This window comes from Corticium candelabrum, chromosome 20 (assembly GCF_963422355.1).
Source record: "Corticium candelabrum chromosome 20, ooCorCand1.1, whole genome shotgun sequence".
NCBI lineage: Eukaryota > Metazoa > Porifera > Homoscleromorpha > Homosclerophorida > Plakinidae > Corticium > Corticium candelabrum.
This window is the reverse complement of record NC_085104.1, coordinates 2745597-2760596: the sequence shown is the minus strand read 5'-3', so window position 1 is coordinate 2760596 and position 15000 is coordinate 2745597. Positions and strand designations below refer to the sequence as shown.

General features: G+C 43.1%; 3 protein-coding genes across 3 annotated transcripts in view; 2 read left to right on the top strand and 1 right to left on the bottom strand.

Moving 5' to 3' along the window:
- The window catches only part of LOC134195377 (uncharacterized), a 7271-nt gene extending 869 nt beyond the window's left edge, over window positions 1–6402 (top strand). The window contains exons 2-15 of the mRNA XM_062664395.1: window positions 1273–1917; window positions 2149–2279; window positions 2334–2396; window positions 2465–2574; window positions 3144–3199; window positions 3272–3411; window positions 3502–3648; window positions 3716–3778; window positions 3911–4044; window positions 4596–4879; window positions 4936–5028; window positions 5086–5124; window positions 5998–6089; window positions 6147–6402. Of these exons, the coding sequence (XP_062520379.1) occupies window positions 1273–1917; window positions 2149–2279; window positions 2334–2396; window positions 2465–2574; window positions 3144–3199; window positions 3272–3411; window positions 3502–3648; window positions 3716–3778; window positions 3911–4044; window positions 4596–4879; window positions 4936–5028; window positions 5086–5124; window positions 5998–6089; window positions 6147–6333 (2184 nt within the window). The 3' untranslated portion in view covers window positions 6334–6402. The remainder of the gene's footprint in view (window positions 1–1272; window positions 1918–2148; window positions 2280–2333; window positions 2397–2464; window positions 2575–3143; window positions 3200–3271; window positions 3412–3501; window positions 3649–3715; window positions 3779–3910; window positions 4045–4595; window positions 4880–4935; window positions 5029–5085; window positions 5125–5997; window positions 6090–6146) is intronic.
- A 3957-nt stretch (window positions 6403–10359) lies between these two features.
- LOC134195486 (uncharacterized) overlaps window positions 10360–15000 on the top strand; it is a 4645-nt gene continuing 4 nt past the window's right edge. Inside the window, exons 1-8 of the mRNA XM_062664507.1 lie at window positions 10360–10529; window positions 11836–12523; window positions 12925–13173; window positions 13235–13519; window positions 13576–13647; window positions 13706–13777; window positions 13831–13893; window positions 14664–15000. The exon at window positions 14664–15000 is cut by the window's right edge and continues 4 nt beyond it. Coding sequence (XP_062520491.1) covers window positions 10452–10529; window positions 11836–12523; window positions 12925–13173; window positions 13235–13519; window positions 13576–13647; window positions 13706–13777; window positions 13831–13893; window positions 14664–15000 — 1844 coding nt within the window. The 5' untranslated portion in view covers window positions 10360–10451. The remainder of the gene's footprint in view (window positions 10530–11835; window positions 12524–12924; window positions 13174–13234; window positions 13520–13575; window positions 13648–13705; window positions 13778–13830; window positions 13894–14663) is intronic.
- LOC134195487 (uncharacterized) overlaps window positions 10539–15000 on the bottom strand; it is a 6484-nt gene continuing 2022 nt past the window's right edge. Inside the window, exon 7 of the mRNA XM_062664510.1 lies at window positions 10539–10573. The gene's annotated coding sequence lies outside the window, so the exon portion shown is untranslated. The remainder of the gene's footprint in view (window positions 10574–15000) is intronic.

Here is a 15000-nt window from a genome sequence, read left to right as displayed (position 1 = left end):
TTGCTTTGTGAGCGGTTCATCTTCTGGATGAGAACCTTTGCATTGCACCTTTGGAGAGCTACAGCGAATCTTCTTCTCCAGTAGCACTTGAAATCTTGGTCACTGTTACCAAGTTCGATGTTTTTACTTAGTTGAGATAATTGAGACAGGAATGATTGTGCTTGTCTCCCCCAACGACCAAAGTGTTCCATAACTAGAGGCACGAAGTTGAGGCATAATCCACACGGCAGGACCTTCGACTGGTATTTCTTGACTTTCCTCTCTTCCCTTCTTACCGCTGCTGCCTTGTCTTCTCGGACTGCTCTTGACAAGAAATCGGCACACCATGGGTGGGCCAAAGACACATCTATTTCGACGTCTGTTCTGGTTACTGGATCCATGATCGCTATGTCAGGTCGATCCTTGCAATCACAGTACCTTTCTCTGGGCTCTTTCGTGTGGTTTATGTGTAACTGGCTCAAACATTCGGACCAAACACCTACAATGGTATTATGGGTCCAGACAGGACCTCCTCCAGTCTTACACGTCATGAGATTGTATCCCTCAGAATCCAGGTCTTTTCCGCAATTGCATCTTGTAATCCATTTTGAGGAGTCTCCCGGCAATCCCAGTCTCAAAAAGGTTGCCAACTGAAATTCTTTTGGTTTTAGTGCAAACCTTTGTGAGTTCGGGATGGCATCTAGCCATGCTCCCGCCCCTCTTCCTTGAATTGACCTCAAACGCAATACTTCTTTTGGACAAGTAGCCGAGTCAATCCTTTCACTGACTTCAGACCTGAGCAGACTGTCTGTTAGCTTTTGCTGTAATTTTATCTCAGTTGTCAAACTGGATAGGTGGTAGTTGGGATGGATGGCTTGATGTAGTGAATGACTAATGGTGTTGTCTTTCTTGTTGGAAATCAGGCTGTCGACTACAAGACTGGTATCTGGAAAGTGCTTTGGCAACTGTGACAGAGAATGAGCCCAAGATGATACAAAGGCAAACGCTGATGTGGATGAAAACGAAGTCATACCAAAACCTCTATATCTGATAGGCCACGCTACTTGCTGCCACTGGCCTTTACTAAGAGTATTGCAACTCTGTCTGTCTGTCTGTCTCTGTGTGTGTGTGTGTGTGTGTGTGTGTGTGTGTGTGTGTGTGTGTGTGTGTGTGTGTGTGTTTGCCTATAAACAAAACAACATTCAACTACAATTTTGCTTGCATTGTCTATATCTTTAAGTTAGCTGTAAAATAGTGATGATAGAATATTGAAATGATTTTGGAACACCATAGATTGCAAGGTTGAACGACGTCCTCTCCGAACTCAGGTCTCTTTCATCTCAAGACAAACCACCTCATTACCTCACGATCATTGGGTATGAAAACTGGGTACAATCCAACGAGATCCTATATGAACTACAGTCACGCTTGATCGCAATTCAGTCTGAAAAACGAAGACTTCGTCTCAGAGAACGTCTAAAAGAGTCAGGAACCGAGCCACGTGTGTTGAGTATCTCTATCGACGAACATTTCCATGCCAGAAGACAAAAGCAATTGCAACAAGGAACTCTTGTTGTTGGTCAAACGGACTCTAAATTGAGTGAAATGCGCTTACAACTTCGGTCGTTGCTTGGACGTAGTCGACCTACCGATTTACATTCGATGAGTGAGTTAGATGTCACATTCAGGGAAGGACAGAAATCGTTTCTTGATGAACTTGTGTCTTTGGATCCGTCTAATCCATCGTTTGAAGGTCGGAAACTGCGTGAGTATGTTGCAGAATGTTGGAAGGAGGATACGTTGTTGTGTTCGTTGAGTCGGAATTCAATGGGCGCTCATCCTGATCGTTATCAGGACTATATACAGGCTTTGTGTGATTACATTGTTGACTACCAGTTTACACACCATGAGAAAGAGCTGACGTTCAACAGTGTCCATGTATGGGTTATTCACACATGCACACACACACATACACACACACACACACACACACACACACACACACATGTACACACACACACACACACACACACACACACACACACACACACACACACACACACACTCACACACACACACATCCACACACACACACGTCCACACACACACATCCACACACACTGTTGTTTAATTAATTAATTAATTATGTACTTATTTTAATGTTTCTAGTCAAAGGTAGAGAGCAGTTTAATGCCTGCCATTCGTACTCTCTGTCTTCAGCACGTTCAAGCAAGAGCGAATGACGAAGCCATACATCATCAGTGTGTCAAGTACCGAGGAGTCACTCAATCCCAGATGGGGTGCGTCATCATCAGCAATTAATGTAAGCACTGTATTGTCTAGCTCTTGTGTAGGATTCCTAAACAGTTTCAGTCTCAAGAGGTCGTACCATTTGCTGATGCAATTTCAAAGTTGAAGTTAGCTGGAGGGTTTCTGTGCGTGTCCTCCTTGATTGTTGATTTATAGTATCATTTTTGTCTGCTAGGGCTAGTTATTTTTCTGTGACACCTGGGCAAAAGTTGTATGATATAATCAGTGCAGCAAATGCTGTTTTCCAAAAAGTTGGAGAAGACAGCGATGAACCAGTTGGAGCAGGTTGCAATATATGACGTGTGTGTGTGTGTGTGTGTGTGTGTGTGTGTGTGTGTGTGTGTGTGTGTGTGTGTGTGTGTGTACATGTGTGTGTGTGTGTGTGTGTGTGTGTGTGTGTGTGTGCGTGTGTCTGTGCGTGCGCGCATGTGTGTGTGTGTGTGTGTGTGTGTGTGTGTGTGTGTGTGTGTGTGTGTGTGTGTGTGTGTGTGTGTGTGTGTGTGTACACGTGCATGCACACGCACGTGCGTGTGTGTACATATGTGTGTGTGCATGTGTACATGTGTACATATGCATGCGTGCGTGCGTGTGTGTGTTTGTGTGTGTGTGGTGTACATGCATGTGTGCATTTGCGTGCACATGTGTGTGCATGTGTGTGCATGTGGATGTGTGTGTGTGTGTGTGTGTGTGTGTGTGTGTGTGTGTGTGTGTGTGTGTGTGTGTGTGTGTGTGTGTGTGTGTGTGTGTGTGTGTGTGTGTGTGGTGTACATGCATGTGTGCATGTGCGTGCACATGTGTGTGCGTGTGTCAGTTCATTACATTTGACATACACTCTTTGTTTTGGATTCTGGCAGACATCTTTATGGATATTTGGTGTTACATTGTTATCAAAGCAAACATACAAGATCTGGTAATAAATCAAAGTTTCAAACCACATTTCCTCACTGCTGCTCGATTAACTGAGTCAACCGAGTTTCTCTAGGCTACAACGTTGGCCTTCATATCTGATTATTGCAATCCAACTGTAATACAAGGTCAAGCCGGATACTTCCTCTCAAGTCTTCAGTTGGCAGCTCAGTATGTTATGGCTCTAAGTGATGACAATTTGCAAGCCTCAGAGAGGTAGCTATCACTGTGATGCGATAACAGTCACCATACACGTTTGTTCTTGTTTGTTTCCATGATTTTAATTGCAACATTTGCTGTCAACAGGATAGAACAATTTGTCACGTGTGATATTTCTGCGTATCGAAGATTCTGTGTGGTTCAAGACTCTCCCTTCGTTTTGTCTGGTGATATCCAAGAGCTCAAAGGCTACACACCTTATGTGATTAAAGAGTGGTATTTTGATCCGTCTCGGTAGAGTGTCATCCAAGTTTGTTGTAGTGGAGGAAACAGTGATGGATAGTTGGTATTGTTTATGTAGACTGTGCAGAGCAGTTCTTGTACCCTCAGACTTGGAATCAGTTGCTTATGTTGCTGTAGTAAAGTAAGGCTGACACACACACACACACACACACACACACACACACACACACACACACACACACACACACACACACACACACACACACACACACACACACACACACACACCAGTGATAGCTTTTTATGTTGATAGGGTGAGATCTGGTTTACCAACATCACAAGATGACTATATTCGAGACGTTATCTCGTGCCACCTCCTGAAAGGCACCGGCTGCCAGACACTACACACGCCGTTAGGGCCTACAGTTGGATTACCGAAAATCACAGGTAAACATTAAGTTTCTAGATAATGGATAAACGACGTTTGGTACAGACACTGACTCTCTTCACCCATTCATTCCTTGTACTGGTACAGGCAGCAACCATCCGATCCTTCTCAGCATGAAAGCAGTTTGTTCATCAGTTCATTATTTGTTAGTTGCTTGGCATGTGTGGTCATACAAGACACAGGCACATCTAATAAAAGACAGAGGCAACAAGCCCTGAATTTCCCTAATACTATTAAAGTTTCATGCAGTAAGGCATGATTGAATTCTGCCTTCTTGCTGACAAGTTATGGTCACAAAAGTTTCTACTAATTGCATCAGCACTATGTTTGTGAGCATGCAGCCGTGCAGCTGGATAAATCATTCAGTTTTGAATCATGCAACTAGAAGTGGACGGCCAGGTGTCTTTCAACATCACAGCTGCTTCTTGCCATCATTTGTAGACTTTATAATTGTGATAGGGTGGAAATACTAGAAGGATTGCCTAGTGGTCTTCACGAAGTACTTTTGTTTTCCTTTCTTCCTTCATTCTTTCATTCGTTTTGTGTGTAGATCTACAACAAGGTCTATCTCTTGTTTCACTATCAAACGGATGTAGTGATGATAGTTGGCAACTTGTTGAGACGTGCTTGACTCTTGAGCGATTGGCTGTACCACTACCTACGAGTGCATATATGAGTTCAGACCAGATTTCTGCAACTGTTGAGAATCCTTTACTTCTTACATTGACCGACGATGTGACCTGCAGCATGGATAAAAAATTTCGAAGTGATTTTGGTACGCCTTTTAATGTCAGTCTCTCACTTGTAATACGTCCCATCATTCAAGTGTGCCAGGTTGGCTGTCCCTTTTATATTTTATAACAATTACTCACACGACTGTAAATTGGCAGGTCATGTTGCAACACCTTGGTTACCTCACAACTCTTGCTGATGCAGATGGAACGTATTCGGATCTGTTGTTGAAAGCTGTTTGTTGCTTCCAGGTAAACTACGTGGAACGATAAGCCCATTCTAAATCATGTGATAATCAGCTCTTTCAGATCTCTTATAATGAAAGCATGGACGGTGGCTTACAAAAGGTAAAACCAGTTTTGTTGCATTGTTTTCATCTAATGAGCACTGCACTGCTACACGATAGGCAGGTAATTAGAAATTTTCACAACGTCTGGTAGATCAAAACATGAACAGAGACAGAGACATGATGGACAGACTGATGGTCAGATTGATGGACAGACTGATGGTCAGATTGATGGACAGACTGATGGACAGATTGATGGACGGACTGATGGACGAATTGATGGACAGACTGATGGACAGACTGATGGTCAGATTGATGGACAGACTGATGGTCAGATTGATGGACAGACTGATGGACAGATTGATGGACGGACTGATGGACGAATTGATGGACAGACTGATGGACAGACTGATGGACGGATTGATGGACAGACTGATGGACAGACAGAACTACATTTTGACACTCGCTCACTCACTCACTTTATTTCACATAAAATATTGGTAATCGCAACACAATAATTAATTAATTAATGTGGAAAACTACAATCACTGTTTAGCAAATCAAGAAAAAGAAGTGCCATCATAATCATAAGTCACGTTACATATAATCTATATTTACATGTATATACTGTACTTCCATACTCACTCACACACGCACGCATGCACACAGGCACACACACACACACACACACACACACACACACACACACACACAAAACAAACAAACAAACACAGACACAGTGACACACACAGAAACACGCACACACACGCACGCACACACACACACACACACACACACACACACACACACACACACGCGTGTGCACACACACACACACACACACACACACACACACACACACACACACGTGCACACACAAACACACAAACAAACAAAGATACACACAAATCCTACATGTTTATGTCTCTCATAGAAAGAGCAGCTGCGTGTAGACGGGAAGATCGACAAGCTGACGTACGAAGCTCTTCACTTGTCTCTCCAATCTAAACGTCTACGCATGGAACGGTCATCCATCTACCCCCGTAATGCACGCCATAAAATTTGATATCTTTCTTTTATTAGACTGGGCTTGGTCTGTAATGCCGATCCGTGCTCGGTATCATGTGCTCATACTTTCCGTCGATTTATCACGGAATGTCAAAAGGCATGGGGTCTGACACGTCCAGTTTATGGAACACTCGACAAGGCAACTCTAGCAGAGATCGAGCGTCAGTTGAAACTGCTAAACCCAAACTCAAGTTGGGTGTAAAACTTGCCTCGTCCAGGTTCTATATGTACATCGTTGCTGATCTTGAGAGATAAATTTGATTTGTACACACATTCAGTATCCTATTTTACTTATACTTTCCATTCAGGTACAATTGATAAGGAGTATAGGCATATATATAGGAGTTGGAAGGATTCGAGCTTTGGAGGTCAAACATTCACTATTCTATATTACTCATACTTTCCATCCAGGTACAGTACAAGTGGTAAGGAGCATAGGTCCACATAAGCCTAGGAGATGTGTGGGGTTTGGAGGCCAAATTCATTACTGCATGTGGGGTAATGCAGTGAGGCAGGCAAAATATTGGGGGTCATGGATGGTCTCTCGTCGCACACCGTTCCTATGCCTATGAGGGGTATGTATATACAGTGTATGTACTTACACTGTGGTGATGTACGAGAGAGGGAATTAGGGCAGATGGCAGATGGATACCTACTCTAAAACTGATAACCAGTGAGGCCTGGCCCTCAGTGAGCAAACATTATCGTTAGTTTTAAGTTTTTAGTTAGTTGTTAGCCTTCAAGCAGCAGGTTTAAGCAAACTTGCTCTACACGTTTTGCCTTTAGCTTTCAGTCTATTCCAGGGGCGGTGGAACCAAGGACAAGAGGGGCATCCACCCCTCCAATCTCGGGATTGGGGGCATCGCCCCACCAATCCTGGATGAGGATCAAAAAATACTTTGGAAGTTTTGTTGCCTGTAAGTGAATGGTTATTGAATGGTGCTGCAGTTGACTCACTTGATACAAATTGTCATGATCATTTATCCATGATGCTCTGGCTACTTCTGTCACAGATGGATCAATAACAAACCAACCATATTCAGTTAAAAATTAAAATGGCAGCAGTCTAGCTGTTACAAAATTCCCGCCCCCCCCCCCCCCCAATCCAAAGAACCTTCCGCCGTCCCTGTATTACACCTTCTAGGATGCATATATGTAGGCCCACAATGATATATTTTTTATACTGTATGACTATTATTACTATCTAAATATCGGAATATGATAATTACTTTGCAGGATGTCATATTTTTGCCCAAAAACTTCTTTCATCTTGTCAACATGGGAGTTACAGCTCAAGTTCCAATTTTGTTTCTAAGATAAACGCTCCTCATACGTGACTGCATTAGTCCCAGTCCATGTGTCGATGAGTCAATCGTAAAACATCTCATCGATTCTGTACTGCTGTACAGCAGCATGTGTTACCTACATGTCTGTGAAAACAATTGCGTCGTCTGACACTCGTTTACCTTTCTTTAACTTGTGTACTTATTAGGTCTACTTCTATTGCAAACGACCCCCAACAGACCTGCCAACCTAGCGGTGTCAAAATGCGTGAGTTTGCAGGAAAAATTACGGGAGAATGCGGGAGTTTTCAAATTTTTTGGACACGCCTACAATAGCATTAATATCAGTAAATTTATATCGTAATAAGTGTTAAATAATATATATATATATAATATCTAATCATCAAAATTTAAGTATTTGCATGCCCGGTTGGAGTAGAAGCCATTAATTAATATAATTATAGCGCAACAAATGTTTACCAGATTGATTAATGTGCCTAATTAGCGACACACAGCATCAACATCAATTACTAAACATAATAGTTAATTAATTAAACACAGACCTTGTACTGTACGTACTACTGGCTGTTATAAAAATCTAAGAACAAAGTACATGCACATTCTTGTGGCTAGTTGGGATGTTCTGGATTCTATTTTCTTGTAGCCTTCTTCGATCGCTTTTCCAGCAATACATATGGTAATCAGTGATTTTCCTACCCCCTTTGGCCCCGCCCCTAAAGAGGCGTGGCCTAAGTAGGTAATGTGGTACAGTAGTAAACGTTTTCTGCGGTGAATGTAATTGTAATGTATGTATATCAACCAAACTTGTAGACAGGTTTCATTATTAAACCAAAATTCAAATAACACTGACTATGTTCATCATGTTATAATATAGTCATACAAATTACGCCTAGATGCTGTCCAAGTATTATAGGCAAATACTTTCTACTATAATCTATATCAAACAAACATGTGAGCATGTTTACTAGTTTAATAACCAAACTTGTGCAAACAAACTTTTAATAACAGTCTGTAATTATGTTTATCATGTTATGTGGCAGTGAGTGCCTATAACACTTTGCACCCATGGTGCTGTTCAAGTAACCTTCTAGCTTTGTGCTCTTTCCACTTGCAAAATGCACGCTCAAAATTAAACTGATACATAGATGGTCCTTCTAGTAAAATGCGCATCAAGCAGTCAATTTTCTCTTCAGACAAACGGTTCCGTAGTTTTGTCATCACAGCCAGCATTTGTTACTGGTATGACAAGTACATCTGTCACAGTTACTGGAGCAAGCGTTAGACGCAAAGTCAGTTTAGCAGTACGTAAACAGAACACGCCTAGCTGCTACTATTCTACAATAAACCAGCAGGTCTAGACTATTCTCCATAAGGTTGAACTTCGAATTCTACAATATTTCTGCTGCCTTTTGGACCTTCCCGATGATCTTGGTATAGCAGAGCCTGGCATTTTCGTTTATTAGGTTAACTAAGCCCTTCCTACAAAGGACAAAGAGGATTCAGATACAAGGGGTGGAGCTATGATCATTATACAATTATCTTGTAAGACGTACAGAAAGCAACTGGAACCATTTAGGTTAAAATAATGTAACATGTACAAGCTCCAATGAGCACACCTGGTGTGACCTCTAGCTCATTAACTCATCATCAGTTCCTTATATAGGGGGTAGAATGGGTTTTAGTAGACAAGAATGCACTTAATTAATAGGATGCGTCCCGCTGTCTGAAATCTGCGTCCCGCTGTCTGAAATCTGCGTCCCGCTGTCTGAAATCTGCGTCCCGCTGTCTGAAATCTGCGTCCCGCTGTCTGAAATCTGCGTCCCGCTGTCTGAAATCTGCGTCCCGCTGTCTGAAATCTGCGTCCCGCTGTCTGAAATCTGCGTCCCGCTGTCTGAAATCTGCGTCCCGCTGTCTGAAATCTGCGTCCCGCTGTCTGAAATCTGCGTCCCGCTGTCTGAAATCTGCGTCCCGCTGTCTGAAATCTGCGTCCCGCTGTCTGAAATCTGCGTCCCGCTGTCTGAAATCTGCGTCCCGCTGTCTGAAATCTGCGTCCCGCTGTCTGAAATCTGCGTCCCGCTGTCTGAAATCTGCGTCCCAACCTCCTCCAATGCGTCCCAGGACGCATCAAATGTATTGTAGGAAAATCACTGGGTAGCCAGCCCCTCCCTCTTTTCCACCTCTGACCGACTCCTCATTCTATGTCGGTACAGTATTTTGACCAAGTATGCTAGGAAAGAGCCGGATGAGGAGAGGGGCTGACAAATGGAAATTGATATTGGAATATCAAGTATGTGCGTACACATGAATGTACTAAAACGGTAGGGTCACAGTTACACAGAACAGGCACGTCTATCATTTTGTTCACACCCACCAATGGTCAGAATGCGGGAGATTTGATGCCAAATGCGGGTAGGCGGGAGAAGGGTCCCAAATGCGGGAGTCTCCCGCTGAATGCGGGAGAGCTGGCAGCTCTGCCCCAAGCGCTGTTGCTACGCATGGGAAGGGCATGACCCCCATATGAGTAGGTGTGGCCTGGCCTTTTAGACAATAGACACCTGCAGCCGGTCTCCTCTATTTTTGGAGGTCCAGCGACGCACGCAATAGACTCCCTGTAACAATCCTGCGTACAGGCCTGACACCAGCAAATAGAATACTTTTTTGATATGCGCTAGAAGGTCACAGTAATAAGAGACGGTATCCAGCCCCTGGCAGCCTAGTCGTGTGTGTCGTTTCTTGTAGTAGCTGTTCCCTGTTGCCATAGACTAGGCTAGCAGGCGAGGGTCTAATGCTTTTTCATTTCTAGCAGACTTTCGAGAAACCTACATACTAACATTTTTAGTGTACACCTACCGTGGCCGGTATGCATAGCGATTAGACATACTGAAACTAGGTATATCAATCCAATCGTGAGAATTGAAACGGTCCAGAATTTCTCAACATACTGCTCTCGAGCGACTACCTGCAGCAAGACTCCTACACTGGTCGCACAAACAACAAGAATCTGTTCGACTCTTCAATGGCTGCCACGCAGACAGTCAAGAAGCCTCCGATCACTCTGGCACACAAACTGCAGATGCTGTCCTCGTTTCTGCTGGTGAGTGCTCTAGGCTATATTACCGTCGTTACATGCTAGCAGTTCTAGAATAGAAAAAGGAGAAATATAATAGAAGACCAGCCTGTTCTAGATCTGCTATCGGCATGGCATTCTACATCACAAACTACGTAGACCATAGAAACTATGATTAATTAATGAGTTACAACTAATTATAGCAATGCATGTAGCGCAACATTTCTGCAAAAGTTAGTCTCAATACTAAACATTCCAATCCGCTTTCGCTTTCCCTTGCAAGCGATCTACATAGCTAGACTCGCTGCCGATTTCCAGGATCAACAGGTAGACCCTTCACATGCATTTAGGTCAAACGACCTACCGTTTTGACAACTTTTTCTAGATAGATGACAGACTGCGAAGGTGTCGGTGCCCGATTTATAGAAAGGGCGTACTATGCGTACATGTCTACGCCCGCAACCCAAAATAAACTAATTAATTAACGAGACGTACCGCTTGCATTTTTGGTGAATTCACGCACTGTCTACTTATTCTAAGCAATTTCTAGTAACTAAGCTAAGCCCGGAAAATCGAGAAAGTAGCCCCCAGGCCAGAGCTGTATACAATAATAGTCATTGGATTTAGCTAACGACTTCGGGTTACCGACACTTTGCGTATAAAACAACTTTTTTGCCCGGTGATTAGCTATGGTCTGGTCTTTATTACTTCGGATTTAGTGACATTATATACCAACATATGGGATCTAGCGACACTTAGATGAACCGGAAGCCAGAAAGTAGCGCCAAGACCGCGTCAACATTGCATGACTTTTGCATCATATAATTGCATCATCAAACAGACATTTTTGACTGTTTTATTCCAGCAACTCAGTAGTTTCACTGTATTGACGCCCTTATTTGCAGTTGTTTATACGCAAATGTTTCATGTTGTTGATCATGAAGTTCTGCAATAGAAAGTTGCTTTGTTCAACAAACTCACACTGCCAAATAACCTTCTCAAGGCTGTCCATGCACTGTAAATGTACACAATAACAATCTGGTGGCGGACAATGAACTTTGGATTTAGTCACACTTTGAATATACTGACATGACGAGATGTTTCTCAAGAATACTCACTAGATCCAATGTCGACTGCATCGCTAGCAGCTCTGACGTGAACCAAATCCTACACATACACATTTCATGCCTACACACACACACACACACACACACACACACACACACAACAACAACAACAACAACAACAACAACAAAACAAGATATTGCAAACCTTACACTATCAAATAACTATACTACTGTAAGTTTCTCATTGCTTCTGGTGATAAATGTAGATGATTCATTCATGTGGAGGCCGTTCCAATGACTGCAAGCTCCTCTACCCTGACAAAATACCTAATCGCTGTTCAAGGAAAGCCTGCACCTTGTGCCCTCTAGGATATGGTGTCACTCACTTCTGCAACCATACCACACCAACTCAATGCCAGCCATGTCTAGCAGGACTAGACTACTCAGACACAAATAGTCCTTATGATTTGTGTAAACCTGTGTCAGTCTGTGTAGAGAATGCAGTTGTAAGAGAACCTGCTACAGCCACAAAGGACGTGGTTTGCAAGTGCCGTGATGGATATACACTTTACTATCCAGGAATTTGCTCTAGACCACTTCTTCCAATCACTGCAGCTGGACATGCAACTTCAACTCGAGAAAAAACTTCTATACAAACTATGTCGCCTGATATTACAAGTGGACTAGAGAAATCAAATTCCATGACGACAACAGAATTCCTAGTTGTTCCATCTGCTACACCAACATCGTATACTACACAAAACACATCCGTTTTCAGTAACACGTTTCTAATTTCTGTGTCATCAATGTGTGGAGCAACAGTGCTTGTCGTAATTATTGTGATGGCAGTTGTAGTAACTTATAGGAGGAAGAGAACTAACTTGGCAATTGATCGCTTGCAGAACTTACCTCTGATATCATTCAATGGCAGGGACTCACTACAATGTCAAAGAGGTATGACACAGCATGCATGTGTATCTATTATACTAGTCTACTGTATGTATTGGCAAAGCCAAATGCAAACCCTTTGGCTGTGCAGAATGTCAGCAAACACAGACAGAGCAACAGACAGGCGTAGGTTCAGTCAACTGACCACACACACACACACACACACACACACACACACACACACACACACACACACGCACGCACGCACGCACACACACACACACACACACACACACACACCACACACACACACACACACACACACACACACACACACACACACACACACACACACACACACACCACTTTTACTGCTCAAACATCGGCAAACAAGCCTGACATGAAACAACTAAATGATACCCAAGTTAATGGCTGTCTCTTATATTTGTTGATATCTCTTTGCATAGGTGACCACGTGGTTATCAGAGATGTGGAAAAGCAATCGTTTGTTCTTCCCTGCCCAATGCCACGATGGTATTTCACTCCACCTTGGACGGATTATCGTTGGACGTTTGAAGGGCAGACGATTCCGCCATCATTTCATATCAAACAAACCCGTTCTCGTTTAGTATTCCCCAAACTGTCTCAAAACCACGCAGGCTGCTACGCTTACAGATCGGGCTCAAAGAGAGCGGCCACTCATCTTATCATCAAACGTATGTCCATGTCAGCTTATAATGGCATTCTTGAGTATTTGATTTGGTTAACGATTAACAGGAGACTTGACACCCGTTGTGACTGTCAACGGTGTTGGAAGCGTGGAGCTTTCGTTCCATGTTTGGGGGTCGAAACAAGAGTGGCTGTACCAATGGTTCAAGGATGAGGCGGCATTAATTAGCAGACATCATGAGTATGAAGGAATAAGGAGCAAAACATTGAAGATTATCACTGCAAACAGGTCAATGGAAGGACAGTATCACTGTCTAGCAGAATGTCAACTGGCTAGAGTCAGGTCTCGCTCCACGACACTCAAAATGACGATCACTGATCGCTCTAGAAATGGTAAGATATGGCATACTTGAACTCAAATGCTTATTGCAACTGATTTCTTGGTGAAGGGATTGCAGGGAAAGATCTTTCACAGAAAAGAGCGAGTGAAGGAAACCAACAGAAAGCATCAGATATGCATGGTTTGTAACATTTCAACACGTTGTGTAATAATTTTTCTGATTTTTGTGAATTTACTAGACCAGACAGTGGTTAACATTCATGACGAAAACAGGAAAACAGATTGTTGTAATGAGAAGGTCGGCAGACTGGGTAACGGCAAGAAATGTAACAAAAACAAACGAGTCTTATGAATCGTTGTTTAGGTGGCAAACTAGAGCAGCAAGAACACACGATGGTACAGGCAACTGGTACTGGTCATGTACTAAGTGAGATATATATATATATATATATATATATATATATATATATATATATATATGTATGTATGTATGTGGTCATGCAGTATGAACATGAGGTATCAAACTGGTACAGTTGTGTACCTGCTTGAGAGGGTCCATAGCACACCATACTCCAAGGCTGCATTGTATCCATACAGAGTAGCTGTGGGCATCCTACTCAGCATCAGACTCCACTAGATACTGTAGCCAAAATCACACACACACACACACACACACACACACACACACACACACACACACACACACACACACACACACACACACACACACACACACACACACACACACACACACACACACACACACACACACACACACACACACACACACACACACACACACACACACACACACACACACACACACACACACACACACACACACACACACACACACACACACACACACACACACAGACTGACTGAGACAGACAGACAGACAGACAAACACACACACACACACACACACACACACACACACACACACACACACACACACACACACACAGACTGACTGAGACAGACAGACAGACAGACAGACACACAAACACACACACACACACACACACACACACACACACACACACACACACACTGAGACAGACAGACTGACTGACTGAGACAGACAGACAAACACACACACACACACACGTGCGCGCACACACACACACACACACACACACACACACTTTGTGTTACTACTGCTGTCCATGTAGTGAACACTGTTTTGTCTTCCAGTTATAAAATTTCAATACCTACTCAACTTGTCCCCAAGCACGTTACAACAGTTGGGAATGAAGATGGGCAATCACAGAGATCATCAATCATTGATTCGTATAGGACAAGCACTTCACATCCCACCAAACAAACTCCAGGCAGCTCTGATGTCAAACAATTCTGGAGTCGTACTGCTAGAAGAGCTCACAAATGAAAATCCCTATTTTCCTCTGGCACAGCTGTGTCGTGTGTTTGTGCAATGCGATCGACTAGACTGTGTAGACGAGTTACAGTCAATGATTCTAGCAGCTGGCGGAAAACTAGATTTACCAATGAACTTGACAACTAATCAGAATCA